Raw genomic sequence first — 27,130 nt, 5'->3', positions numbered from 1 at the left:
AATAGGATCCAAAATGCAGCAGTCTGATTGGTCCCAGAACAATAGGATTCAGAATGCAGCAGTCTGATTGGTCCCAGAACAATAGGATTCAGAATGCAGCAGTCTGATTGGTCCTAGAACAATGCAGCAGGATGATTGGTCTGCAGGAGCCACCCAATCCAGCTCCAGATGGAAGTGAATCCACAACCCGATTGGCCTAGAGGAGAATTCCGGAATTAGCCAATCACGTGCAGCCCATTGTGTAAATAATGTATATAAAGCAGATACAGTACTTTGAGGGGACATTCATTCCTCCTCACCACTATGAGCTGAATAAAGAGCATGAAATCCACTCTCGACTCTGAGTATATTTCAGTACTGAATGAACGTCTCCATTATCGCTGGAAACCAAAATAGTCCTAGAGCAAGCGAATTAACCTTCAGACCACCTTGACCTATTCAACCCTTTTCTAGATTGCCCAATCATTGGGACAATGTCCCCACATTTCAGGGTATCCTTGTTCTATAAAGTAGTTGTGCCTAACTCAACAGTGATGTAATAACATGTGTAAAATATTTGTTCCACAAATTACCGTTTTGCAAAACAGTTGCAAAACACGAGTTTCAAATATAACTTATTTCTGGCTGTTGGTTTGTGGTGTTTTTCCAACAGAAAGAAGAACATGGTTTCCTTGACAGCATCTCTCGTTGCAACGTTTGCTGGTGCTATTCCTTCTTCTGAAACTAGAAAAGGCTGAGGACAGTTGACAACTTTTCATCCTAGCAAAGGTTTTTGTGTGTGCATCAAAAAGACAGAAATCCTACAGGTACAGAGTTTCCTGGCCTGAAAATACCATGAGGAAAATGACAAAACTTTGGCAGGATTTGAGTAACGTTTGTAATGTGCTAAAAACTAAGGTAAAAATGGATTATTTAAGAAAAATAGAGAAAATATGTGATGCAATCGAAAAAGGTTGAATATGGAAACCATGGAAGGGTGGAAGGGATTCAGGAAATTCAGGAAATCCTAAATGCTGATGCTGACGTCTAATGTTTGAATTTAAATGCGTAGTGTAAAACTGGATAAAAAAGATTGTACCAAAAAAACCCACACCAATTCTCAAGGGGCCAGTTTTGAACTAATGGCCTCTAGTTGCTGATCCCCTTTTGTTTGATAGCTTACAAACCCACAATGCAAAAATTCCATATGGAAGCAGAGAATCTGGAATGAAACATGAAACGCCAGGCACAATGCTAAATAGTTTTATTTCTCCTTTAAACTTATTAAATATACAGGCTTTAAAAAAAATAGCACAGAGTCTTCTGTAACTAATATAATTATTTTATATATTATTAGAGAGGGTCATAGATTATTGCGTTGCATGAGAATAAGCAGGCTTTGGTTCTTGCTGCCTCGAGGAGAGCAGGGGGACAGCCGTTGAGGGTGGAGGACTGACTACACGGTGGCCTGTAGAGGGCAGCACGGCAGCTGGAGCCCACACTGAATCGTGCATTCCGGAAAACTGGGCACGCTGTAAAATTTCAGGTGTTTCTTCAGGGCGCTTTTCTTGAGCATCAGTATCTCTCTGGGCAATTGGGAAAGGAGTTTCTCGCTGGTGCAAGATCCTCTCTTTCCGGGGACCTCCCAGCCCATGGCCTTTGGGTGGCTCGCTTCCCAGAAGCCAGCTGTTGGCACACTGAGAGAGCGAGCGGTCTTCTTCTTGCTTTGAACAGAGAACGAGGGCACTTTGTGGTTGGTGGGGCTCAGGCTGCCTTCTGTGAAGCAGTCGTCCGAATGAGGATCCTCAGGCACGGCGACATTTTCCCCGAACAACCACGGAGAAGGGCTTAGAGAGCCTCTTCGAGGCTGCACAGTTATTTTACATGGGGACCTTTTGCTTTCTTCTTCCTCCAAGTCAAAAAAGGGAGCAGCACCTATTGATTTTGAAATGGGGCTGGTTATCACGTTGGGAACTTGGACCCCTTCCTCTGAGATGGCGACAGGTTTGGGCGTATGATGCATGTTTAAGACTTGCACCGCAGCCTGTTGGATGAGGGCCCAGTCTCGTCGGATGTCTTCTCGGGTTGTAAACTGAGACGTCACAGTGAACCGAATGATGAACTTGTCGTGAACCGTTGCCGGAATAACAAAGAGCTTCCCCGATTTGTTCAGATCTTTTAAGACCTTTTCTGTCATCCAGTTAGGGCCCTGTTTTCAAAAGATATTGTGATAATCCACGTACAAATTGTTTTCAAAGTAATAATAATATAATAATAATTTATTATTTATGCCCCGACCAACTGGCTGGCTTTCCCCAGCCACTCTGGGCAGCTCCTAACAGAATATTAAAAACACGATAAACCATCAAACATTAAAAACTTCCCCAAACAGGGCTGCCTTCAGATGTCTTCTAAAAGACAAATAGTTGTTTATTTCATAGACATCTGATGGGAGGGTGTTCCACAGGGCGGGTGCCACCACCGAGAAGGCCCTCTGCCTGGGTCCCTGTGACCTCACTTCTCGCAGTGAGGGAACCGCCAGAAGGTCCTTGGTGCTGGACCTCAGTGTCCGGGCTGGACGATGGTGGTGGAGACGCTCCTTCAGGTATACTGGGCCGAGGCCGTTTAGGGCTTTAAAGGTCAGCACCAAAGAGAGAGGCCATGCAACTGAATGCACCAATTCCCATCATAGATTTTGATTAACCCAGGAATCTGGACCAACACCAGTGAAGTCAGGTCTGTGAACTTAAATTATGCTTTTTCCTATTAAAAGATGACTTGGTGGATGGTGTGGATGCATGACAGAAGTTTATAAAGTTATACTTGAAGTGGATAAATTAGCGGATTTTTCTCCCTCACCCATAGCAACTAGGATGTGGAAACAGCCAGTAACTTAGACTGTATCTGCACTGAGGGATAGGAAGCAGCCTTGTTAATGGCCTGGCTATATTCCACCCCCCTTCAGCCTTTCATTGGAGATCTGGTGTCTACTAGAGATGCTCACAGTGATTCATTCTCTCCTACACTCTTTCTTCATAGCTGTTTTTGTGGGGATGAAGTGGGTTGTTTTAAACTCTAGAGGGGGAACATTTGCTCTTACCTTTAAACGAAACACAACCAGTCCAAGGTGTCTCTTAGCAGGGATTTCAAACAGGGGATCACTTCTAACCAGTGACTCAAAATATTTGGCCATCTCAGTGCCCTACAGTTTCCAAAAAAAGCATAAGCAATTATTGTTTTACAATGATTTTGATTAAATCTTCCAAATTATTACATAACTCCAAACTTAGGTACAGTATTGGTTTGTTTATTTTTTACACATTTTCCTCTTGACTTCCTACCCCTCCTTCCTTGATTTTTTAAATTCTCCCTTAATATCTGCATTAAAACTCATTTACATTTATTTTTTAAGCCCACAAAATCCATTTTCTACATTCTTCCATTGCTCCTATCTCAAATCCTGCACGTGATTTCATATGAGTTATATAGTTTGATAGGTATAATCCACCAACGGCCTCCATTCTTCTATTTTAAAAAAAAATCATCATTTTGTCCTCTTATTTTAGCATAAGCAATTATCATTTCCAACAGAGCAAAACTCATAGGATACAGAATTAAAATGAAAACATGATCTTGCCAAGAACCAATGAGATGTCCCTGACCATCCTCAAAGCTTTATGTAGATAACATTTTAACATGCAGAAAGGCTGGAGAAACTTTGGGGTACCTACTCACCATTGGCACTTAAGAACTCTGCCTGGCTGCTAGCTAGCAAGCTTGCTTTCCTATCCGATTCATTAGCCAAAGTTCTGCATATTACACAAAGTTGCCAACAAAGATGTATATAGAATCATAGAGTTGTAGAGCTGGAAGGGACCACAAGGGTCATCTAGTCCAACCCCCTGCAATGCAGGAATCTTTTGCCCAATGCGGGGCTCGAACATACAACCCTAAGATTGAGTGTCTCATGCTCTACCAACTGAGCTATCCCAGCTGGATATATGGTTCGCATCAACGGGGCTCCCCCTACCAGTGGCTTACCCTTACTGGGGACTTCCTGCACAATGGGCAGGAGTCAGATACAGTCAGGTCCAATCAATGCCTAAGCCAATACCGCTCAAATTCTGTAATTTCAATAAAGTTGTGGCCAAAATTTGCCCAATAACATAAACCTAATACCCACATGACCTGAAGGTGCTGCTGTGCAATGCCAGGTCAATGATTCATAAGACCACTGCCATCCATGACTTGATCATGGATGGAGGATTTGACCTGGCATGTGTAACAGAGACTTGGTTGGTTGAAGCAGATGGGCCTGTTCTTGCCCCTGCTTGTCCACCAGGTTTCTCTTACGCACAGCAACCCAGGCCTTGTGGGCAGAGAGGGGGGGTGCAGTAATTTTTAGGAAGTCATTAGTTGCACCAGGCGTCCTATTGGGAAGACCCAGTTCTCTGAGTGCATGTTCTGGAAGTTGGGCAATAGGGGCAGTACAGGATTCCTTTTGGTGTACCGACCTCCCCACTGCACCAAGGATTCCCTGCCCGAGCTGCTTCAGGTCGTGGCGGATGTTCTCCTGGAGACACCTAGCTTGGTCGTCCTAGGGGATTTTAACATCCATGCCGACACGACCTTACAAGGGGCCGCTCGGGACTTCGTGGAAAGCATGGCCTCCATGGGGCTGTCCCTGAATAAGTTTGGCCCAACCCATAGCCGCGGACATGCCTTGGACCTGGTGTTTACCTCTATGGATGTTGGTGATCTGACACTAAGTAAAAGCGAAACGAAAGAAGTGCCATGGTCAGACCACTTCCTGGTGCAACTTGACTTCTCCGCGACCATACCATTGACCATAACATCCTTCTGGACCGTCTTGAGGGGCTGGGAGCTGGGGGCACTCTTATACAGTGGTTCCGCTCCTTCCTCCTGGGCCGTGTTCAGAAAGTGGTGGTGGGGGATGAGTGTTCAGACCCCTGGGCCCTCACTTGTGGGATGCCTCAGGGTTCTGTCCTCTCCCCCATGCTTTTCAACATCTATATGCAGCCGCTGGGAGAGATCATCAGGGGGTTTGGGCTGGGTGTTCATCAGTATGCGGATGATACCCAGCTCTACCTCTCTTTCAAATCAGAACCAGTGAAGGCGGTGACGGTCCTGTGTGAGTGTCTGGAGGCGGTTGGAGGCTGGATGGCGGCTAACAGATTGAGATTGAATCCTGACAAGACAGAAGTACTGTTTCTGGGGGACAGGAGGCGGGCAGGTGTGGCGGATTCCCTGGTCCTGAATGGGGTAACTGTGCCCCTGAAGGACCAGGTGAGCAGCCTGGGAGTCATTTTGGACTCACAGCTGTCCATGGAGGCACAGGTTAAATCCGTGTCCAGGGCAGCTGTGTACCAGCTCCACCTGGTACACAGGCTTAGACCCTATCTGCCTGTGGATTGCCTCGCCAGAGTGGTGCATGCTCTGGTTATCTCCCGCTTGGACTACTGCAATGCGCTCTACTAGGGGCTACCTTTGAATGTGACCCGGAAACTACAACTAATCCAGAACGCAGCAGCCAGACTGGTGACTGGGAGCGGCCGCCGACACCATATAACACTGGTCTTGAAAGACCTACATTGGCTCCCAGTACGTTTCCGAGCACAATTCAAAGTGTTGGTGCTGACCTTGAAAGCCCTAAACGGCCTCGGTCCTGTATACCTGAAGGAGCGTCTCCACCCCCATCGTTCTACCCGGACACTGAGGTCCAGCCAGTACTGAGGGCCTTCTGGCGGTTCCCTCACTGCGAGAAGCCAAGTTACAGGGAACCAGGCAGAGGGCCTTCTCGGTAGTGGTGCCCTCCCTGTGGAACGCCCTCCCACCAGATGTCAAAGAGAACAACAACTACCAGACTTTTAGAAGACATCTGAAGGCAGCCCTGTTTAGGGAAGCTTTTAATGTTTGATGTATCACAGTATTTTAATATTCTTTTGGAAGCCGCCCAGAGTGGCTGGGGAAGCCCAGCCAGATGGGCGGGGTATAAATAATAAATTATTATTATTATTATTATTATTATTATTATTATTATTATTATGTCCTTGTGTGAGTTATTTCCAATGAGGGGGTTGGCTGCGTGGTCTCTACACACAATGGATTTTCATTAGAACTGCACTTAAGAGTGGGGGAAATTAGAAACCAAAACTGACAGATTCCCTCTTGCCCAGTCACACATGTACACCTCCAGTTCACCTACATGTCTAACGTGGTCTTGAAGCTTCTTCACACCAAACGAGCGGATCACAAACCACAGCTTCAGAGAACGAAACCTTCGGCTCAGGGGGATTTGCCAGTGCTGTAAATCAAACAACAGTCAGAGCTCAGCCAGGAGAAAAAGGTGGAGAAGGGTCGGATGTTGAAACCTGCCAAGGGCACGAAAGCTACATATCTGGGATCTCATTCTACTTATTGATGGGGAGCGACTGTACCTTGGCAATAGAGAAAGCTCATGCATCTGTCTGCGTTTCCGAGAATACACTCCTGCAGCCTTCCCAAACCTGCTGCCCTCCAGCTGTTTTGGACTATAGTTCCCATCATCCATGGTCTGCATTTGGTGTGCATCCAAACAGAGACCAGATGCCCACAAGGCCTCATTTGAGTTAGAATTACCGTATTTTTCGCTCTATAACACGCACCAGACCATAACACGCACGCAGTTTTTAGAGGAGGAAAACAAGAAAAAAATATTCTAAACAAAACAGTGGATGTATGATTTTTGTGGTTCATGCTGTGGCCACAGACATGTGATCTGGCGGTGAGTTTGGCGTAGCCCAATGCAAAAATCCTGAGGATCCATGTGGATCCATGCTAAAGTCGCCCTAAAGTCACAGGGGCGCTGGGGGAGTGAACAGGAAGCAGGAGGAGGAGAACAATCCCTCTCTCACACACAGACACACAGAGTATCAATCCTAAAGTTGGAGGAGAGCGCAGGGGCGCTGGGAGTGGGAAGCAAGAGAAGAACGATTCCCCCTCTCTCTCTCACACACACACAGTATCAATCCTAAAGTCGCAGGAGAGCGCAGGGGCGCTGGGAGAGTGAACAGGAAGGAGGAGGAGGAGAACGATAGCTCAAGCACACACACATACACACACACACACACACACACACACACACAGAGCCCCTACAGTGGCTGATCCAAAATCGGACAGCAAAAAACTGCAGGCAGGGACATAGAGCACGGGGTTGTTTTAAAGTAACCAAGCCCGATCCAACCCCGATCTGCTTCTCTCCCTCCTCCCCGGCTAGGCTGGCTGACAGGAGCCGCTTACACCCGCTTTGCAGTTTCAAAGAGAGCCTTGGACTGCTCACAACTGCAGCAGATTCCCCTGCCATCTGCAGGCATTCGCTCCATAACACGCACAGACGTTTCCCCTTACTTTCCAGGAGGAAAAAACTGCGTGTTATAGAGCGAAAAATATGGTAAATTAAACAGAGAACAGGCACAGGAATCTCTCCTAGTATCCCCCGGTAAACAAAGAACGAATAAAAAGTGGTGCCTCCTTCTGAGATCTACAGATGAAGGGTGGTGTACAATTTTTTTATAAATCTATATAAATCAGGCAAATAAGTAAATATCCCCCTCATGACTGAATAACTGGAGAATTATATTAGGGCAAAGGCCTTCCCAGCCACAGGGCATGCCCTCCAAACACAGCCCATCTTGTTTCAGAAACCAAGTTCCCATATGCGCTATACATTTCAAGCACTAGGATACCATTTTAAACAGTCATGGCTTCTCCATCCCCAAAAAAGAATCTAGGAACTGTGGTTCATTAAGGGTTTTTGTTAGGAGACCCCCTATTCCCCTCCCAGAGGTCCAGTGCTCAAAGCAGTTCAACAATCAATACATCTTCCCAAGAGTGGAACTCTCTGTGGGGAATAAGGGTCTCCTGACAACTCTCAGCAACCTTAGGTAAAGGTAAAGGGACCCCTGACCATTAGGTCCAGTCGTGGACGACTCTGGGGTTGCGACTCTTGCTTTATTGGCCAAGGGAGCGGGTGTACAGCTTCCGGGTCATGTGGCCAGCATGACTAAGCCACTTCTGGCGAACCAGAGCAGCACATGGAAACGCCATTTACCTTCCCGCCTGAGTGGTACCTATTTATCTACTTGCACTTTGACGTGCTTTCAAACTGCTAGGTTGGCAGGAGCAGGGACTGAGCAATGGGAGCTCACCCCGTGACGGGGATTCAAATCGCCGACCTTCTGATCGGCAAGCCCTAGGCTCTGTGGTTTAACCCACAGCACCACCCACCCTCAGCACCCTCAACAAATGACAATTCCCAGGATAATTTGATGGGAGTCATATGTCACATACTAATATGTGACATATATGAGACTAATGTGAGACTAATATGTCTTCCAAAGCAACTACTCTATTCTGAACTTAAAAATGGAAAGCGTAATGCTGGGGGTCAACAAAAGAGACTTAAAGACTCTCTCAAGGCAACAACAACAACAAAAGGAGTATAAGCACTGACAACTGGAAAACACTGGCCTGCGAGCGCTCCAGTTGGAGAACAGCCTTTACCAAAGGTGTCATGGACTTTGAAGATGCTCAAACTCAGGACGAAAGGGAGAAACATGCTAAGAAGGAGGCACGTTTGGCAAACTCTCACCATGATCAACTCCCGCCTGGAACCCTATGTCCCTACTATGGAAGGATGTGTGGATCCAGAATTGGCTTCCACAGCCATTTATGGATTTACTGTTAAGACTGTGTTCATGGAAGACAATCTTACTCGGCTAAGAGGGATCACCAAAGAAGAAGAAGACTAATATGTAAGAACTACTAATGATGGTGATGGTGTATGTTTTGCCTAAGGAGGTAAATAATTTGGGGGATTTCTCATGGGAGAAAAGACAAAGGAGGAGAGAATCGGCCCCCTACTGCTATTTTGCAAACAAACACAGAAATCTGGTATCTGGTCTACAACAGCCTCCTTTTGCATTCAGTTTACTCACCATGAAGTCTGTGGCTGACCCCGTGTTGGGATGTCTGAGGTAGATGGGATTAACACTGAAGGTTTGCTGCAGCTTGTTTTTATCCTTGATCCTATACAAATGGGGACCGGGGGAAATAATTGGTCATTGGGGGCAATTGAGAGACTTAGAATTTCACGTGTGTGCAAGCTTTGAGCCTCACACTCACCAGAACGCTGTGCAGTCAAAGTGAACCATCATCCATTTGGAAGGGTTGAAGGTAAAAGAATCTGCGTATTCTATTCCAGTCAAAAATGTTCTGAATTCTGGGCAGAGAAACGCTGTCCCAGCATAGGCAGCATCGACATGAAGCCAGAGTCCCTCTTTAGAGCCTAAAGAGTAATTGAAGGTGATGTTTGAGAAGGTATAGAGATGTATTGAATGTTCTCTGTCTGCCCTTGCACTAGCAGATGACCGAATTTAAAGGCTGCACAACAATGAGATCTAATGCAACAATTGCACTAGTGAAAGCTTGTTGCGCAACAGTTGATTCCTGCACAACAGTTGATTTCTGGCTGACACTTGCGCAAGCTGTTGCGTTGCCATAAAATCTAGAATCAGAGATTTGCTTGGGGAAAGGGTTGGTCACCATCTAAGACTTGTTATAACGGTTCCTTTTGAGAAGTATTGAGACTACTTACAAACGGGTCCCAGCTCCGAAAGGCTGTCAAAAGCACAGACCCCAGTTGTTCCGAGAGTTGCACAAACCTAGACAAAAACAGGGCGTTGTCAAGAAAGCACAGCAGAACATCCAAAAACAACCAGAGACACGAATTTATTGGTTAACAAAATGTCCGCTCGCAGGACGCAGATAAGTCGGCCATCAGTTTTCAGGGAGTTGAAGGCAATACGGGAGAGACGTCATTGCTCATGGGGTGTGTTGTGACGTGGGGTTTGTGATTTCAGCTCTCTTGACATAATATGCTGGAGACAGTTCTCTAGTAACACTTCTTTATTAAAGCAAACAAGACTGAAGACTGAGGAGGAGAAAGCTACATTTATAGGGACAGGGGACTAGCTAGAAAGGATACATTTTGGAGGGAACAATATCAGGCAATCACAGTCCTGCCTTTTGGAGGAAACCAATAAGACAGAGGATCCAAATACAGCAGCTTAAATGAACCGATAGTAGCTGTACCCTTTGGAACCAAAAGGCAGTTACTTTACCCTAATGCAAATACAGACAGATATAAAATCCTTTGACTCAATACACAACAGGGTGACCCATGGCAGCTGCTGAGAAAACAGGTTTTGCAAGTGTTAGAAACGCCTGCACAACTTCTTTTAACCAGCGATGGAAAGAATGGCTGGACATGTTCTAAACAACGTCAGGGCTTCCACAACCTTCAGCTCTGAAAAGCAAGTGTCACCTGTCTTTCTTCAACCATAGTTTTATGCTCCTTAAAGAAGTTGCTGTTCTAGCTGTCTGTCTATCTGTCTGTCTGTCTGTCTGTCTGTCTGTCTGGTCCAGTATCTTATTCTGGTCCAATATCTTATTCCCAGATGCCTCTGGGAAAACCTCATGCAGAAACCAAGCACAATAGCACTCTCCTTTCCAGAAACTGGCACTTAGAAGCAATACTTCAACCAAGGAAGTAGAGGAGAACCACCAAGGCCAATAGCCTTCCAAGTATATAGAGAACAAAACTTACAAAGATGGGCACCAGGCCACGGCTTCTGTCTTCTTCAATGGCTTTTTTCAAGGTTTCTCCTCTCAAGGAAAAATTTTCATCCACAGGAAGAAATCTCATCTTCACGAGGGAAATTAAGCCCGCCTTTTCTACTGAGGAGTGAGCCTGAGAAGACAAGCAAGGAGATTCCAGGGACTCAAGTGCTGGTAATGTTGTTCAAGAGGAGCCCATACGACAAGAAGATTTAGTCAATACAATTACAATTAAGTTTGGCTGAAGGCCTGAGCAGATTTGTCCTCGGTGCATATATTCAGCCCATATATCTTAAAGGATAGGTGTTGTTCAGTCCCAGCTCCTGCCAACCTAGCAGTTCGAAAGCACGCCAAAAAGTGCAAGTAGATAAACAGGTACCACCCCGGCAGGCCAAAAAGTGCAAGTAGATAAACAGGTACCACCCCGGCAGGCCAAAAAGTGCAAGTAGATAAACAGGTACCACCCCGGCAGGCCAAAAAGTGCAAGTAGATAAACAGGTACCACCCTGGCAGGAAGGTAACTAAATGCTTAGTTATGCTGGCCACATGACCCGGAAAAACTGTCTGCGGACAAACGTTGGCTCCCTCGGCCTATAGAGCGAGATGAGCACCTCAAACCCGAGTCGTTCACGACTCAACTTAACGATCAGGGGTCCTTTACCTTTACCTTTATGCATCCTTCTTTTTCCAAAACTGACACCCCTACACATGCAAGCCTTCATCAAAAACATGGGGCACTTCCAGACTGTTGATAATTTTGAGTGGCATCCAAACAGCTAAATTCATGTTGCACGATCAGAGTTGATCGGGAAGTCGTGCACAACAAACCCACTTCCCCAACAGATCAGACTTTTTAACGATGAGGAACATGTGAGTTAAGGCATGGATGAAAGGTAATTTAACCTCATTGCAAACAAATCAGAATGAGTGCCTACTGCTTCGAGTCCTACCCTCTGCAGTAGCAGAAAACAATTTTGCTCCATCTTCTGTGCAGCAGCCCTGTAGATCTTTGAAGGTGGCTATCATAACATAAAAGTTTCCTTTTATCCCGGCTAATTATACCCAACTCCTTCAACCATTCCTCATAAGGCTTGGTTTCCAGACCATTTATCATTTTGGTCGTCTTCTGCACTTATTACCAATACAGTGGTACCTCGGGTTACATACGCTTCAGGTTACATACGCTTCAGGTTACAGACTCCGCTAACCCAGAAATAGTACCTCGGGTTAAGAACTTTGCTTCAGGATAAGAACAGAAATCGGGCTCCAGCGGCGTGGCAGCAGCAGGAGGCCCCATTAGCTAAAGTGGTGCTTCAGGTTAAGAACAGTTTCAGGTTAAGAACAGACCTCCAGAACGAATTAAGTACTTAACCCGAGGTACCACTGTATCCTTCTTAACCTGTGGTGCCTAGAACTGGGGTCAACAACTCTCAGCACCCTTAACAAACTACAGTTCCCAGGATGTTTGGGAGGAAACCATGACTGTTTAAAGCAGTATGTGTCGGATATCAAGCCTTATCAGAGGAACTGGCCATGCTCCAGGCACCCGGCTTGATCTCCTTGTTGACCTCCCCGTCTGCGTTTCCCGGCAGGATTCAGGCTAGGTCACTATTGGCGATCCTCCTCAAGCGTGAGAAGAACACACCACTCTTCCCTGCTCCCTGCCTCCCCCAGGGAGGGGAAAGAGATAGACAGAAATGTATTTACATGCCTTTATTTCTGTCTTTGCAGCAGTACAGAGAAATGCGTCTGCACTCTCCAAACACCAACAGCAGAGAGACAAACTCCACCCCTGTACTTCCAGTACAGGTCAAATGACACTCTGAGCTAACATCCGGTGCTCAGCACAGTGAATAGACTGCCCCTTTGTTCCCATGGTACAGTCCCAAACATCAACATCCTGTTTTGCTTTCCAGCCAGCTGCAGCTCGCTGCTGCATTGCTCCTTTTCCGTAACAGTATGATACTGTTTTAAATATATAGTCCGGATGGGGCCTAACTCATATACATGCAGACACACACTCTCATTTACCTGATCTGAGGCATAAGCAATGAGACGAGAGTTCAGAGCTGAATCGTCTGCACCTGGCTCAGACTCCTTCATTTCCAGAATTTTATTCTTCCTTGCAGCCAACAGAGCAACCAAGGTTGATTCACTAACTGTGCTCTGCAGAAAGAAACAAAGAAACAAACCCTCTTTATTATTAACAGCAACCTGTATTACAAACACACACAGGTATATAGGAGGCCCTCTTATATACCCAGGTCCCTTCTAGACTGTCACTATTTTATGAGTGCGATTCAGTCACAAACTGGTATATTCAGTCTACGCAACTAAAGTGGATTTGGCACCTCCGCCCCATTAACTCAAGTTTCGATGGAAACTGCATCAAATATTCAACACTGAATATTCAACACTACAAAAATGTTGAATAATAATTGTTTGACCTCAGAGGTGGGGAACCTTTTTCAGCCTGAGGGTCATGTTGACTTCTGGGTAGCCTTCCCAGGCCACATGGCAATGGCGACTGGGGCCAGAGGCCAAAGCAGATCATTTATCGCCTGTCCAGTTATTATTGAATAGGACATCCCTATTTTCACCAGAGAAATGTTGGAGGCTAGAAGCCCCCCCCCTTTCATGCTCCCTGGGCCACTCCTCCTCTGATCTGGGTGGCTGGGTGAAGCATAGAGGCTCCTCTGGGTGCTTCAGCAGAGCTCATTGCCAAGGGTGCAAGCAGTGCCGGATTTACGTATAAGCTAAACAAGCTATAGCTTAGGCCACACTCTCTTGGGGGCCAAAAAAAAAAAATAAAGGAAAAAAACCTGGATGTACATTTCCAAAATATAAGATAAAAAACAGCGGGTGGCGCTGTGGGTTAAACCACAGAGCCTAGGACGTGCCGATCAGAAGGTCAGTGGTTCGAATCCCCACAACGGGGTGAGCTCCCGTTGCTCGGTCCCTGCTCCTGCCAACCTAGCAGTTCGAAAGCACGTCAAAGTGCAAGTAGAGAAATAGGTACCGCTCCGGCGGGAAGGTAAACGGCGTTTCCGTGTGCTGCTCTGGTTTGCCAGAAGCAGCTTAGTCATGCTGGCCACATGACCCGGAAGTTGTACACCGGCTCCCTCGGCCAATAAAGTGAAATGAGCGCCACAACCCCAGACTCGGCCACGACTGGAACTAATGGTCAGGGATCCCTTTACCTTTATCTACATACAGCAACAGTATTTTGTGTTGTGTAGGCTCCTATGATGTAAGTAATGGGCCCGGCCTGTTAGCCTGCTCCCTAAAGTATCACTGATTTGCTCATTTCTATATATAGGGTGCCTACATTCCACATGGACTGGTTCCATGGCAACAAGTGCAAATGGCTTTAGATACCTATTAGGTCCATAAATTACCATACAGCATATATTCAACACAAGAAACAGTGACAATTTGCTGTTGACAAAGGACAGCTGGGGCCCCATTACCTTCAGTAGCTTAGGGTCTCATCCAACCTAAATCTGGCCCTGGGTGCAAGGGAGCCTAGGTTCGCCTCTGTCTGGAAGTGATACAGGCCAGGCTATCTAGCTCAGCTAAAGCTTTCTGAATAGCAGCTGGCTGAGGTTTTTCTTGCCATCTACGTACTAGCCATCTCCTTTTTAAAACTGGGAATTATCAGGGATTGAACCTGTGACTTTACACATGCAGAGCTTGCGCTGTGTCTCTGAACTACGGGCTCCTTCCGCTAGAAAACTGTACCTCGCTGTTTTAATCTACAAACTGCTAATTCATTTTGTCCCCACTGCATGCTGCAATCTATGAATCATTTCATCGTAGGCCAATGGTGACACCTACTGTTTGCTCTAAGAAATGATATTAATCTCTCTCATTTATAATCATGCTTCTTTTTAGAAAAGATTATTTATGTATGCGACCACGGCTGTGCAGATGTTGTTGGTCCAGAGATGGAAAGAAGATAAAGTCCCTACCAGAGAAGAATGGCAGATCAAGTTGACTGATTATGCTGAAATGGCTAAAATGACCAGGAGAATCAGAAATCAGGGAGACCAAAATTTGAATAAGGAATGGGGGAAATTTATAATTTATCTTAAAAACGATTGTAAAGAGTTAAAACCATTAGTAGGATTGGAATAACAGTTGTAGTTTAATGGTGAATTTTGGACATAGTGGAGAGGTAAAAGATTTGGATTATTATAAAAGATGCAGGAGGAAATGACTAACAATAGGATCCACAAAGAGGAGGAGGTAAGCCCAAAAGATTCTTTAGAATCTTGTTTCTATGTTGTATGTTGGATATGTGACTGTAAAACTTTAATCTGAAAAACCAAATAAATATATGATAATGCTTCTTTTTTGTTTGAGGCGTGTCGCAAACTATTCCCCAGTAGAAGGATGTAAATCAATTTTGACATGTCCAGACAAGACGGTAGAACAAGAATAGGGAAATGATGTCTATGGCCATGCTGTTAGAATTCCTGTTCCATGGTTGCAGTCATGGGATTGTTGTCTTTCACATGACTGTGTATGTTTTGACTCCACAAAGTGGGAAGTGACGGAGACAGGATGTTTGTGTTACTGTGTTGGGTGAAGTGGGACTATTGTCCTTTGTTCATTCTCTTTGCTGTCTGATGCTAGAGAGAGAGGGAGCCATGTTGCAGCGCTCCGTGTGTGTTTATATGTAAATAAAGTAGATTAGCCAAAATGCTGAGTTGCTGAGCTCTGTTACGCAAGTTGCGCAAACTCTGCGGATCCCTAAGTGTGCCAGTGTTGGTTGGCATCAGTCGCTGTAGTGTTCGGGCTGAAGAAAGCTTTTGAAGCTCCCGAACGATCAGGAGGGAGAGAACATGCCAGTTGGGCATGTGTCTCTGCCAGGGTCCTACTTGAGTATAGGCCGAGCTCCTGACACATACTACCCTTAAGATGCTCAATCTTGTCTGATCTCAGAAGCTAAGCAGGGTCAGGCCTGGTTAGTACTTGGATGGGAGACCACTAAGGAATACTGGATGCCATAGGCTTAAAAAGAGAGAGAGTAGGGAAATGGTGGACCTCCAGATGTTGATGAACTCGCATCATCACTGACCATTGGTCATGCTAGATGTGGCTGATGGGAGTTTTGGGGTTCCCCAGGCTCCCCATCTCTCACACTAGAAGTTCTGAGCATGTTCAGACTAAATAAAACCAAGGAAAACACACAGCCCTCCTGAGCTACTTACCTGCAGGATACCTCCGCCCCTGCTGTCTGGATGATGATGCAAGAAGAAATTGGGGAGACCTAACATTTGAGCCAACCAGTCCATCACGTTCATTTCCAGTTCCGTGCAAGCTGGGCTAGATGCCTGCAAGTGTGAAAGAGATACAGGATGAGGAAAAGGATCTCTTTTTACTGGGTCAAAGCCTACCGATGAACGAATATGCTTTGTGTAGGGAAAGGGAAGCTGCTAAACCTGCAGCCTACTTGTGAGTAGGGATACTTGAATCTCTCAGTTTCAGCTTCTCATTTTTTCCACTCTTAAGTTCAGCCCTTAACATTCCCACAGCAGCTTGTGACTTGTTTGAAATCCCTGTGAAAACTCATCATCATCGTCATCATTTTAATGCAAATGCTCCTGGCATGCACATCTTTGTATGCAAGTTTTCCTCACATGCATATTTCTGCAAAGCAATTTCCCTTAACAAGATGGGTTGTGGGGTTTTTTTGTGTTTTTTTGCATATTTGTAATTTTGTATGTGTTTTGTTTAGCTGGAAAATTGCATTGTCACATTTGGAGAAGTGCAAATTTTAAAACATACATCTATGATTTTTTCATTAAGATTTAATTGTATTAGTTTATGTAATTTATTTAGATTTCTGCTTTTCTTCTTTCTATTCTTTTTCTTTTCTTCTTTTGTTCTTTGTAACCTTTTAAAATCTTTTTTCTTCTTTTCACGTTTAAAAGTTTTGATTTGTATGTATTTGCAATATAACTCAATAATTTAAAAAAAGCATTGCGGGCCTTTCAGTTTGCATATCAGAGCAAACTAGATAAGATTGCGTTAAAATGAAAACTACTGGATTTCTTCCCCAACCCTATCTTACTGAAGTATTCTGTTAAAACACTTTGCATGACTGCCCTCTAGTGTTAACATCATGTACTAGTATGGTAGAGTAAATTTGTAAGAAGCTGTTTTGCCTAAGCAAATAAGCGCTTTAAAAATAATAATAATATGTTTTTAATAAGATTCCCCATAAGTAACAGGTATCACTGAAGGCTGGCTTTAATTGGGGGGGGGCTGCCAGTGAGTGGCAGAAATGCTATTTGTGTTCAGCCCAGGTAGGAAATGACCCTGAATCTTTTTCCCAAACTGCTTCTGCAAAGGTAATGAATTTGGGAGGACTTGTATTAGAGAGATGGCCTGGGTTGCGGAGGATAGTAATTTGGGGAAATAAATTAATTTAATATGACTTTACCTAGAGGTGATTTAGGGATAAGGAATGGGGGTAACAAAAATGGAACTGAAATGATTGATTTTGAGCAGGGTCATGTTGAGAAATAATTTTTTAACACCGCAGCACAAACTTTTCTTTCACTATCCAACTCCCACAATTTATTATTATTATTATTATTATTATTATTATTATTATTATTATTATTTAGATTTATATACCTTCCTTCATAATAAGATCTCAGGGGCGGTTCACAGAATAAAATGCAGGATAAAACAGTAAAGGTAAAGGACCCCTGGACAAAGGCGACTATCAGGTGTGACGCTCATCTCGCTTTCAGGCTGAGGGAACCGGTGTTTGTCCACAGACAGCTTTCCGGGTCATGTGGCCAGAAGGACTAAACTGCTTCTGGTGCAACGAAACACCGTGACGGAAACCAGAGCGCACAGAAACGCCATTTACGTTCCCGCCGCAGCAATACCTATTTATCTACTTGCACCGGTGTGCTTTCAAACTGCTAGGTTGGCAGGAGCTGGGAACGAGCAACAGGAGCTCACCCTTTTGGGGGGATTCAAACCGCCGACCTTCTGATCAGCAAGCCCAAGAGGGACAGTGCCAGTAGGATGTCCTTGACTTGGCTTTTGATAAATAGGGGGGTCCTCAGTAATTAGCTAATTGGGAACCACTGCTGTAGAATATCAATCAGCCAAAGGCCTGCTTGAAGAGAAAACAATATCTCAGAGAGGCAATGATATTATAATGCCAGCCATGTACACAGGTAGTTAAACATAACAAACGTTGATATAATAAATGTATATTTAAAAGGTTAATCAGGTACAAAGTCTTTCAGCAGTCAACAACCATGATTTTGTTGAGCAGCAATCAATTCAGCATGAAAACTCCCAAGAAAAGCGGTGTCATTTACCCAGGTAAATCCCAAGCAATTAATGGCGTCTGCCAGCATGTCGCCCAGGAGTGAAGGCCAGGAGGTGAGAGCCGGGAAGTAGGCATGCATATGTGGACTCTGCCAATGGACAACCTGGGTTAAAAACAAGAGTTGAGAAGCTGATGAGAGGGCGAGAAAGGGTTGATTACCGCAAAAAACAAGTGAAAAGGAGCAAAGGTTACCTTAACTTGCCCTCCTACATTTCTCACATGAATATTATTATTATTATTATTATTATTATTATTATTATTATTATTTATTTCTACCCCACCAATATGGCTGGGTTTCCCCAGACACTCTGGGTGGCTCCCAACAGAATAATAATAATAATAATAATAATAATAATAATAATAATAATAAACATCAAACATTGAAAACTTCCCTAAACAGGGCTGCCTTCAGACGTCTTCTAAAAGTCAGATAGTTGTTTATTTCCTTGACATCTGCTGGGAGGGCGTTCCACAGGGCGGGTGCTACCACTGAGAAGGCCCTCTGCCTGGTTCCCTATAACCTCACCTCTCTCAGTGAGGGAACCACCAGAAGGCCCTTGGCGCTAGACCTCAGTGTCCGCGCTGAACAGTGGGGATGGAGACACTCCTTCAGGTATATCCTGAAGGGACATCCTATTAATTTTACTATTTCTACCCCGCCCATCTAACTGGGTAGCCCCAGACACTCTAGGCAGCTTCCAGAAAATACATGATACATGAGGACATTCCGGGATCAAATCAGAAACTAGAACGGCTTCTGTAAATCCAGGACTGTCCCTGGAAAATAGGGACAATTGGAGGGTCTAAAGCAGAGAGCCACACCTGCAAATGCCCTCTCTGTTGTTTCTAGTGATGTTCTATCTTCTGCACAATTAAAAGGATGTGTGTGAAACCTACAGCTTCGTTCTATGTCGCTCTTGGCTGCTTTTCAAAGCTCCCTCCCTACTTTGCAAACTCTACCCACTTTGGCTTTGGCCCTGCCCACTTTGGGCTGTGGCTCCACCCACTTTGCAAACTCCACCCACTTTGGCCCTGCCCACTTTGGGCTGTGGCTCCGCCCACCACTGTCATGCAGATTGCTCCCCTGCGGGAAATGCGGTGCTTGGCAGGTGATAGGGGAAGATGTCTACCCCGGAATTCCGGAATTAAAGCCACAAGATCTTCAAGTACCCAGTGGCGTAGCGTGGGTTGTCAGCACCCGGGGCAAGGCAAGTAATTTGCGCCCCCTAACCCGTGGATTTGCGCCCCCTAACCCTAACCCCCAGATGTTGCACCCGGTGCGGCCAGCCCCCCCTGCACCCCCCACGCTACGCCACTGCAAGTACCCCAGGTTGTTAGACCGCAAAGGGGGGAGGACTGCAGTCCTCGCCGAGTGCATCTCAGATCTGATGGAAGCATCTGTGCATATTTTTTTTAATGTCAAAGGAAATAGAAGAATGTGGGACTTGGTAGATAAATGTCTCACTAAAGCAAAACCATTTATCTCAACGAAACATGCCCGTTAAGAGGAAATGGAAACCCATCCATAAAGAGGAAGCGATACAGATTTTCAAAGAAGAAAGCCATCACAGTACAGTTTTCTTCTTGTTTATGTTCATTATTTATCGTGTGTCGGCAGGAATCTGCAGCTGATCCATACGGGGATCGACTCTGCAACCTTGCCATTATACAGAATGCATTTGTTAATTTTGCAGCTATTGCTATCTTTCATCACAAAAATAATAACTAATGAGCATTGATACCACGCTTTTCAAATCTTCAAAATGCTTCCTGTACATTACCAAAAAAAAAAACCCTACAAGGTAAGACAGCATTATCTCCATATTGCAAATGCCAGAGTCTGACAGATTATTAGAAGATAATAATAATAATAATAATAATAATAATAATAATAATAATAATAATACAGTGGTACCTCGGGTTAAGTACTTAATTTGTTCCAGAGGTCCGTACTTAACCTGAAACTGTTCTTAACCTGAAGCACCACTTTAGCTAATGGGGCCTCCTGCTGCCGCTGCGCTGCCGGAGCCTGATTTCTGTTCTCACCCTGAAGCAAAGTTCTAAGTCTGAAGCAGTATTTCTGGGTTAGCAGAGTCTGTAACCTGAAGCGTATGTAACCTGAAGCGTATGTAACCCGAGGTACCACTGTAATAATAATAGTAATAATAATTTAATTTGTATACCACCCTTCATCTACAGGTCTCAGGGTGGTTCACTACATAAAAACCACAAAATACATAGTAAATATAAGAACCAATAACCCCTCCTCCCACAACTTATTTAAAAGGACATCGGATGTCAACCTGTGAAAGGCCTGGTTGTAGAGGAATGTTTTTGCCTGGCACCTTTAGGCAGACAAATCTCCATGGGGAGCGCATTCCACAAATGGGGAGCCACTGCAGAGAAGGCCCCGTTTATTTAAGAACCTCCGCTAAATTTGTAACCCAGGTTAGACTTCATTTAGAGAACTTCCAGCCCTGTCCCTCTGAAAACCGGGAGTTTAAAGAACCTACACTCACATTGTAATACAAATTTAAAACCAAAGTACCTCATAAAAGTGCGAGCCAGCAAAGCAACCATAATAGTAAACATGATCAGCATACAGTTCATTGAGAACAGTAAGATATAATAAAAACTAGGGAGACTCCAGTAGCATCAGAAAAGCAGAAGCCCATAAAGATCTTCATTCAAGAAAAAGCAGATGGAAGCACATAGGCAGGGGTCAGCAAACTTTTTCAGCAAGAGGCCGGTCCACTGTCCCTCAGACCTTGTGGGGGGCCGGACTCTATGGGGGGGATGAACAAATTCCTATGCCCCACAAATAACCCAGAGATGCATTTAAAATAAAAGCACACATTCTACTCATTTAAAATCACACTGATTCCTGGACGATCTGTGTGCCGGATTTAGAAGGTGATTGGGCCTTAGTTTGCCTACCCATGCTCTAAGGGGTGTGTGGCTGGGGGGAATCATATTGTGAGTCTCTGTCTCCTCCTCTTTATGGCGATGGTGGTGGTATCCTCTCCTTTCCATGACCCCCAATTACTTTTTGTTGGGGGTTTTGCTGCTGCTTTGGAACTGGTAGTTTAGATCTCCTCTGCTTCACATTTAATTTTTTTCTTTTGTCCAGCGGCGTAGCGTGGGTTGTCAGCACCCGGGGCAAGGCAAGTAATTTGCGCCCCCTAACCCCTAACCTGCCGCCGCTGCCAGCTTCTTCTTGCTGCTGCCTGGGCTGGTCTGGTGTGGTTCTCTCCCTCGCTCAGCGCAGCGCTGGGCGGCCACTGCACTGTCCCTCCCCCAGATAGTCCCTCGCTCTCTCTCCGCACCGCACCACACGCCTGACACCCACCCCCTCCACAGTGGGCGGCGACCCAGCGGCTCGGATCGGATTCGCACAGCCAGCACTGCAGTGAGAGAGAGTGAGTGAGCCCGGTAGGGGCAGAGAGCTGTGAGTGCGAGCGTGCCCCCCCCCGATGTTGCGGCCGGTGCGGCCGGTCCCCCTGCACCCCCCACGCTACACCACTGCTTTTTTCGCTGTTTCAGAGGTCCTGCACCTCCTCCCTCCCTGGCTTGCTCTAAAAAGGGAGGAGATGAGGAGTCTTAGCAGGTGGGCAGGAGGGTTGGCAAAGCAGCCGGGTTGCCAGCCACGTTGGCCGGCAGCAGCTGAAGGCACCCCACCCTGCAACCCTTGGCCCAGGGCAAATGATGATGATGATGATTTATACCCTGCCCTCCCCAGCCAAAACCAGGCTCAGAGCGGCTAACATCAAATGTATAACACATTATCATTAAATCAGGCAATCATTTAAAAGACTGTCTCGCCAGAGTGGTGCCTGCTCTAGTGATCTCCTGTTTGGACTACTGCAATGTGCTCTACGTGGGGCAACCTTTGAAGGTGACCTGGAAACTGCAATTAATCCAGAATGCAGCAGCTAGACTGATGACTGGGAGTGGCCGCTGGGACCATATAACACCGGTCCTGAGAGATCTGCATTGGCTCCCAGTACGTTTCCAAGCACAATTTAAAGTGTTGGTGCTGACCTTTAAAGCCCTAAACGGCCTCGGTCCTGTATACCTGAAGGAGCGTCTCCACCCCCATCACTCAGGCCGGACACTGACGTTCAGCGCCGAGGGTCTTCTGGTGGTTCCCTCATTGTGAGGTTACAGGGAACCAGGCAGAGGGCCTTCTCAGTAGTGGCACCCGCCCTGTGGAACGCCCCCCCCCATCCGATATCAAGTAAATAAGCAGCTATCCTATTTTTAAAAGACATCTGAGGGCAGCCCTGTTTAGGGAAGTTTTCCATATTTAATGCTGTATTGCTTTTAACACTCGATCGATTGGGAGCCGCCCAGAATGGCTGGGGAAACTCAGCCAGAGGGGCGAGGTGTAAATAACAAATTATAATAATAATATTATTATTATTAAATGCTCACCAGGCCCAACGGTTTGTGCTGAACTTATATGAGCCTGTGACAAAAATTGGGAGGATGCTTTCATGCAAGTTGTTATGAAAGGGGAGAGATGCCCGTTTGCCCTTCCTTTAGGAACAGTCTTCCAAACAGGTCCTTAGAATTGGGTCTCAAGGAAGGACTTGTGCAGGGGATGAAAGCAGACCGCACCTGCTGTTGCATCTCACTAGAAGTCCTTACCCCAGGCATGATGATCTTCTCAATGTCTTTAAAGATGTTGTCCCAGCTTTCTGGCTCGAAAGGAGCGCTGTCTGGCAGCTGGTCTCTCATGTAACCAGGCTGTACATCAGGAGACACTCGTCTCTCCCTAAGGCTGGTCAGGTACTGGCAAATGTAGTCCACCATCTCTTTTCCTGGAAGAAGAAGGAGTTGTGAACTCTTGAGACAGCTTTTCCTATCGATTTCGGGGTCAGTTCACCCCAGATGCTCATCACCACGGTATCAAAACAATGACCTGCATGGGTGAATCAGCCACTACCAATTAATTGCCACAAACGGAGATTTCTTTCAATGTCGCCTGATGTCAACTTCACAGTTTTTGATGGAGCCAGAGCTCTCACAATGCTGTTCTAGAAGCCATGAAACCATGGAGGGTTTAAGCCTGCAGTCCTTACACCTGCTTATTAGGGTGTAAGCTTACCTCTGAGGACTGCATTGCAATCTTACGTGTCCTTATCTATCAATAAAATTGATTGAACGAAAGGATTGCCAATTAAGGAGGAATGGCTTGTGCAACTGATGGAATATGCTGAAACGGCGAAAGCGACTGCCAAATTAATAAGAGGACATAACAATAAAGTGTTTAAGTAGGATTGGAAATCGCTGATGGAATATCTATCAAATTATCACCAATATATGAAGTCACAAGCAGGATTTGAAAAATGAGCATTGGATTACTGAAAGATTTGATGCTAGTGGGGTTTAGATAATAAAAATATGTGTGCTATAAAACAGCTGATAAAAAGAGTAAAAAACAACAGGAAAGGAGGTATATGATGACAAGTGCTCTGAAATATAGCTGGAGACTTAATAAAAATGATATGGGGGGAATTAAATTGGTTTCACATAGTGGTGCTTCTGAGCATGTTCTAGAAATCATAATAATGGATTGCATCCAATGTTCTGCTAAGAGGAGACCACTGAAATTAATGGACGCAACCAACTTAAGTCACATGAAAATAATAATAATAATAATAATAATAATAATGTGACAAAACAATAACAACAGTAAACATAATCAACAACAGCAACGTAAGCACCATTTGAGTTTATAAAGTACTATCATAACCCGGTGGGAATTCCAGCAAGACTTCATCCATTTACTCACCTCTCTGTCTGTATTCCTCTTGGTCCATGATTCTGCTTTCTTAAGGAATCTCTTCTTCCAAACTGAGCTGTGGTGTGAGCGGATAAGTGGGTTGCAGACACCTCTGCCTTTTCTCAACTGATGCTCCTTCGCTCTCCATCCCTTTTTATACCCTCCTTTATCTGCCAGCCATGGTAGATTGCACGTCAGCAAGTTATTAGGAAATGATGACTCCCAGCCTAACTGCTGCTCCCCTGCTTCTCTTCAAGAATACCTTTGATGTCTAGCATCCTTCTCTTGAGTAAATTAGGGACTCTATTAATATTTTCAATGCAAGAGGAAACAAAGATGACTACGATAGGTTGCCCAACAAGGGTAGTACCAGCAACAGTGACGGAAGGAAGAGGTACACACACACACACACACACAGAGAGAGAGAGAGAGAGAGAGAGAGAGAGAGAGAGAGAGAGAGAGAGAGAAATTTAAGTTGCACGAAGCTAAATATTTGAAACTGAGTGAGTTCTTCACTGGGGAAATTCCTCAGACGCAATACAGTACTCTGTTGTTTTGAATTCAACCAAAGCTCATTGCAGAGGTCAAGCCAAAATAACATACAATAGATCAAGACATGGGTGACACTGTGGTCTAAACCACTGAGCCTTTTGGGCTTGCCGATCAGAAGGTCAGCGGTTCGAATCCCTGCGTCAGGGTGAGCTCCTGTTGCTCTGTACCAGCTCCTGCCAACCTAGCAGTTTAAAAGCATACCAGTGCAAGTAGATAAATAGGTACTGCTGCGGCAGAAAGGTAAACGGCGTTTCTGTGCACTCTGGCTTCCGTCTCGGTGTTTCGTTGCACCAGCAGCGGTTTAGTCCTGCTGGCCACATGACCTGAAAAGCTGTCTGTGAACAAACGCCGGCTCCCTTGGCCTGAAAGCAAGATGAGCGCCACACCCGATAGTCGCCTTTGACTGGACTTAACTGTCCAGGGGTCCTTTACCTTTTTTACCATAGATCAGTAATAATAATAATAATAATAATAATAATAATAATAATAATAATAATTTATTTATATCCCGCCCTCCCCAGCCGAAGCCGGGCTCAAAGCAACTAACAACAGTAAAATAATACAGCATTCTAAAATCAATTCATTATAAAATCAGTTCAAATCAAATTGATGGCAACCATTGGGCTAGAGTTCTGTGAAGAATTACCCTCTTCCCTCCCTGGATCACTTGAAAATGGCTAAGGGCAGTGGCGTAGCGTGGGGGGTGCAGGGGGGGCCGGCCGCACCGGGCGCAACATCTGCGGGTTAGGGTTAGGGGGCGCAAATCCACGGGTTGGGGGCGCAAATTACTTGCCTTGCCCCGGGTGCTGACAACCCACGCTACGCCACTGGCTAAGGGTACTCTGGCCCTCCTACAGCTCAATACCTTAAGGACCGCCTCTCCTCATAGAATAATAATAATAATAAATAATAATAAATTTTATTTATATCCAGCCCTCCCCAGCCAAAGCCGGGCTCAGGGCGGCTAACAACAATAAAATAATCCAACATTCTAAAAACATTTCATAATAAAAATTAATTAAAATCAAATTAATGGCAACCGTTGAGCAAAATTCTGTGCAGGTTGCCAGAGGAGGGAGTCAGGCTGGGCCCTGACCAAAGGCCTGGTGGAACAGCTCTGTCTTGCAGGCCTGCGGAAAGATGTCAAGTCCCGCAGGGCCCTAGTCTCTTGTGACAGAGTGTTCCACCAGATTGGAGCCACAGCCGAGAAAGCCCTGGCTCTAGTTGAGGCCAGCCTATTTAGAAACCCACCAGGACCCTGCAGTTGTCATCTGAGGACCTTTTCTGTGTGCCTGCTCACTCAGAGATTTGGAGGGTGGCAACACAAGAACAGACCTTTTCTGTGGTGGCCCCCCATCTGTGGAATGATCTCCCCAAAGAGGCTCACCTGGTGCCATGATTACATATCCTTAAGTTCTAGGCAAACACATTCCTTTGGTCGTTAAATGATCTTCTATGGTCTGTTAAAGCTGGGGTAGGGACTGTCATTATGATCATCTCATTATTATGCATTTTACTATGTTTTTATTATTATGCTCCATAAAATGTGCTCTTAATGTTGTACACAGTAAATAATAATAATAATAATAATAATAATAATAATAATAATAATGGGGTCCAACCATGGTGCAACCATGTAGAAAACAAAAGTTATGATATAAAATGCAGAAAATAATAAACATTATATACAATTTACCCCAGAAGGCCCCTCTGGAATATATCCTATGTGTTGAGTGTTGTCTCTGAGATAAATACAAAATAAAGCTAGGCCAGTGTTTCTAGAAGTTTTGACCTTTTTCTCTTTTTTGTTCTGTTTCTTTCCCACTAGGGTGATGGATCAAAATAGTTTTGCAATTCAAGCAGTTCAAAGCCCTAAGCGACCTAAGCCCTGCCTCCTATTTTACGCTCCAGCATTTCTGCAATGAAAATATGATATTATTATTATTATTATTATTATTATTATTATTATTATTATACCCCACTTATCTGACTGGGTTGCCCCAGACACTCTGGGCAACTTACAACATATGTAAAAACATAATAAAATGTTAAATGTTGAGAACTTCCCTATACATTTTCTGAAAACTTGAGCTGAATCACTGGGCATCCCTTCCACTTTTCATTTTTACTTTATATTTTAGCTTCCTATGTATTATATAATTATGCTGCTCCTCTTCTAAGGAACACAGACCAGACCGGTAGCTTCTACTGAATACTTCTGCTGAAATTTAACAAAACAAAGTGAAAAGGGCTATCACACCCTTTATATTTCCACAAAAACACTGGAAAGCATTATAGAGTCTCTGCTCCCCGATCTCTAGACTGAGATTGATGAGACTGAATTAACTTCAGGGTGGCTACTTATGTAACACACACACACACACACACACACACACACACACACACACGGGAACCCAGCCAGATGGGCTAGGTATAAATAATTTTTAACAATTATTAGTACAGTGGTACCTCGGGTTAAGTACTTAATTCGTTTCGGAGTTCCTTTCTTAACCTGAAACTGGTCTTAACCTGAAGCACCACTTTGGCTAATGGGGCCTCCCGCTGCCGCCGCAACACAATTTCTGTTCTCATCCTGAAGCAAAGTTCTTAACCTGAGGTACTATTTCTGGGTTAGCGAAGTCTGTAACCTGAAGCATCTGTAACCTGAAACGTATGTAACCCGAGGTACCACGGTATATATGTAGAAATATAAATGTATGAATCATTTAAATACAATCCATCTCACAAGAAACCAAATGACCTGTGTACCT

The 27,130-nt window shown here is 45.0% G+C and overlaps 2 protein-coding genes across 2 annotated transcripts in view; one reads left to right on the top strand and one right to left on the bottom strand.

Moving 5' to 3' along the window:
* Positions 1–25,094, top strand: part of SLC27A2 (solute carrier family 27 member 2) — a 57,038-nt gene extending 31,944 nt beyond the window's left edge. The window contains exon 11 of the mRNA XM_082198526.1: positions 25,047–25,094. The gene's annotated coding sequence lies outside the window, so the exon portion shown is untranslated. The remainder of the gene's footprint in view (positions 1–25,046) is intronic.
* On the bottom strand, positions 1,227–24,060 carry HDC (histidine decarboxylase). Its single transcript, XM_082198489.1, has 12 exons — positions 23,817–24,060; positions 22,670–22,842; positions 18,009–18,122; positions 15,873–15,995; positions 12,688–12,822; positions 10,646–10,789; positions 9,635–9,701; positions 9,163–9,325; positions 8,976–9,066; positions 6,206–6,304; positions 3,080–3,181; positions 1,227–2,188 (listed from the first exon to the last, which is right to left on the bottom strand). Exons 1-12 carry the CDS (start codon positions 23,842–23,844, stop codon positions 1,436–1,438), a joined length of 1,992 nt encoding a protein of 663 aa, XP_082054615.1. The 5' UTR covers positions 23,845–24,060; the 3' UTR covers positions 1,227–1,435.
* Positions 25,095–27,130: the final 2,036 nt, after the last annotated feature.

Source organism: Podarcis vaucheri (assembly GCF_965113315.1).
Source record: "Podarcis vaucheri genome assembly, chromosome: 14".
In the NCBI taxonomy this organism is placed as follows: domain Eukaryota; kingdom Metazoa; phylum Chordata; class Lepidosauria; order Squamata; family Lacertidae; genus Podarcis; species Podarcis vaucheri.
The sequence above is the reverse complement of the archived record's forward strand: the minus strand, read 5'-3'. Positions and strand labels throughout refer to the sequence as shown.

Excerpts from the sequence above, each read along its gene's own strand:
- HDC (XM_082198489.1), bottom strand. The coding sequence starts at position 23,844 with ATGGACCAAGAGGAATACAGACAGAGAG. Across the intron at positions 22,843-23,816 it reads AGAGGAATACAGACAGAGAG|GAAAAGAGATGGTGGACTAC; the intron begins GTGAGTAAATGG and ends TTCTTCTTCCAG. Across the intron at positions 9,326-9,634 it reads TTCGGAGCTGGGACCCGTTT|GCTCTAAAGAGGGACTCTGG; the intron begins GTAAGTAGTCTC and ends ATTACTCTTTAG.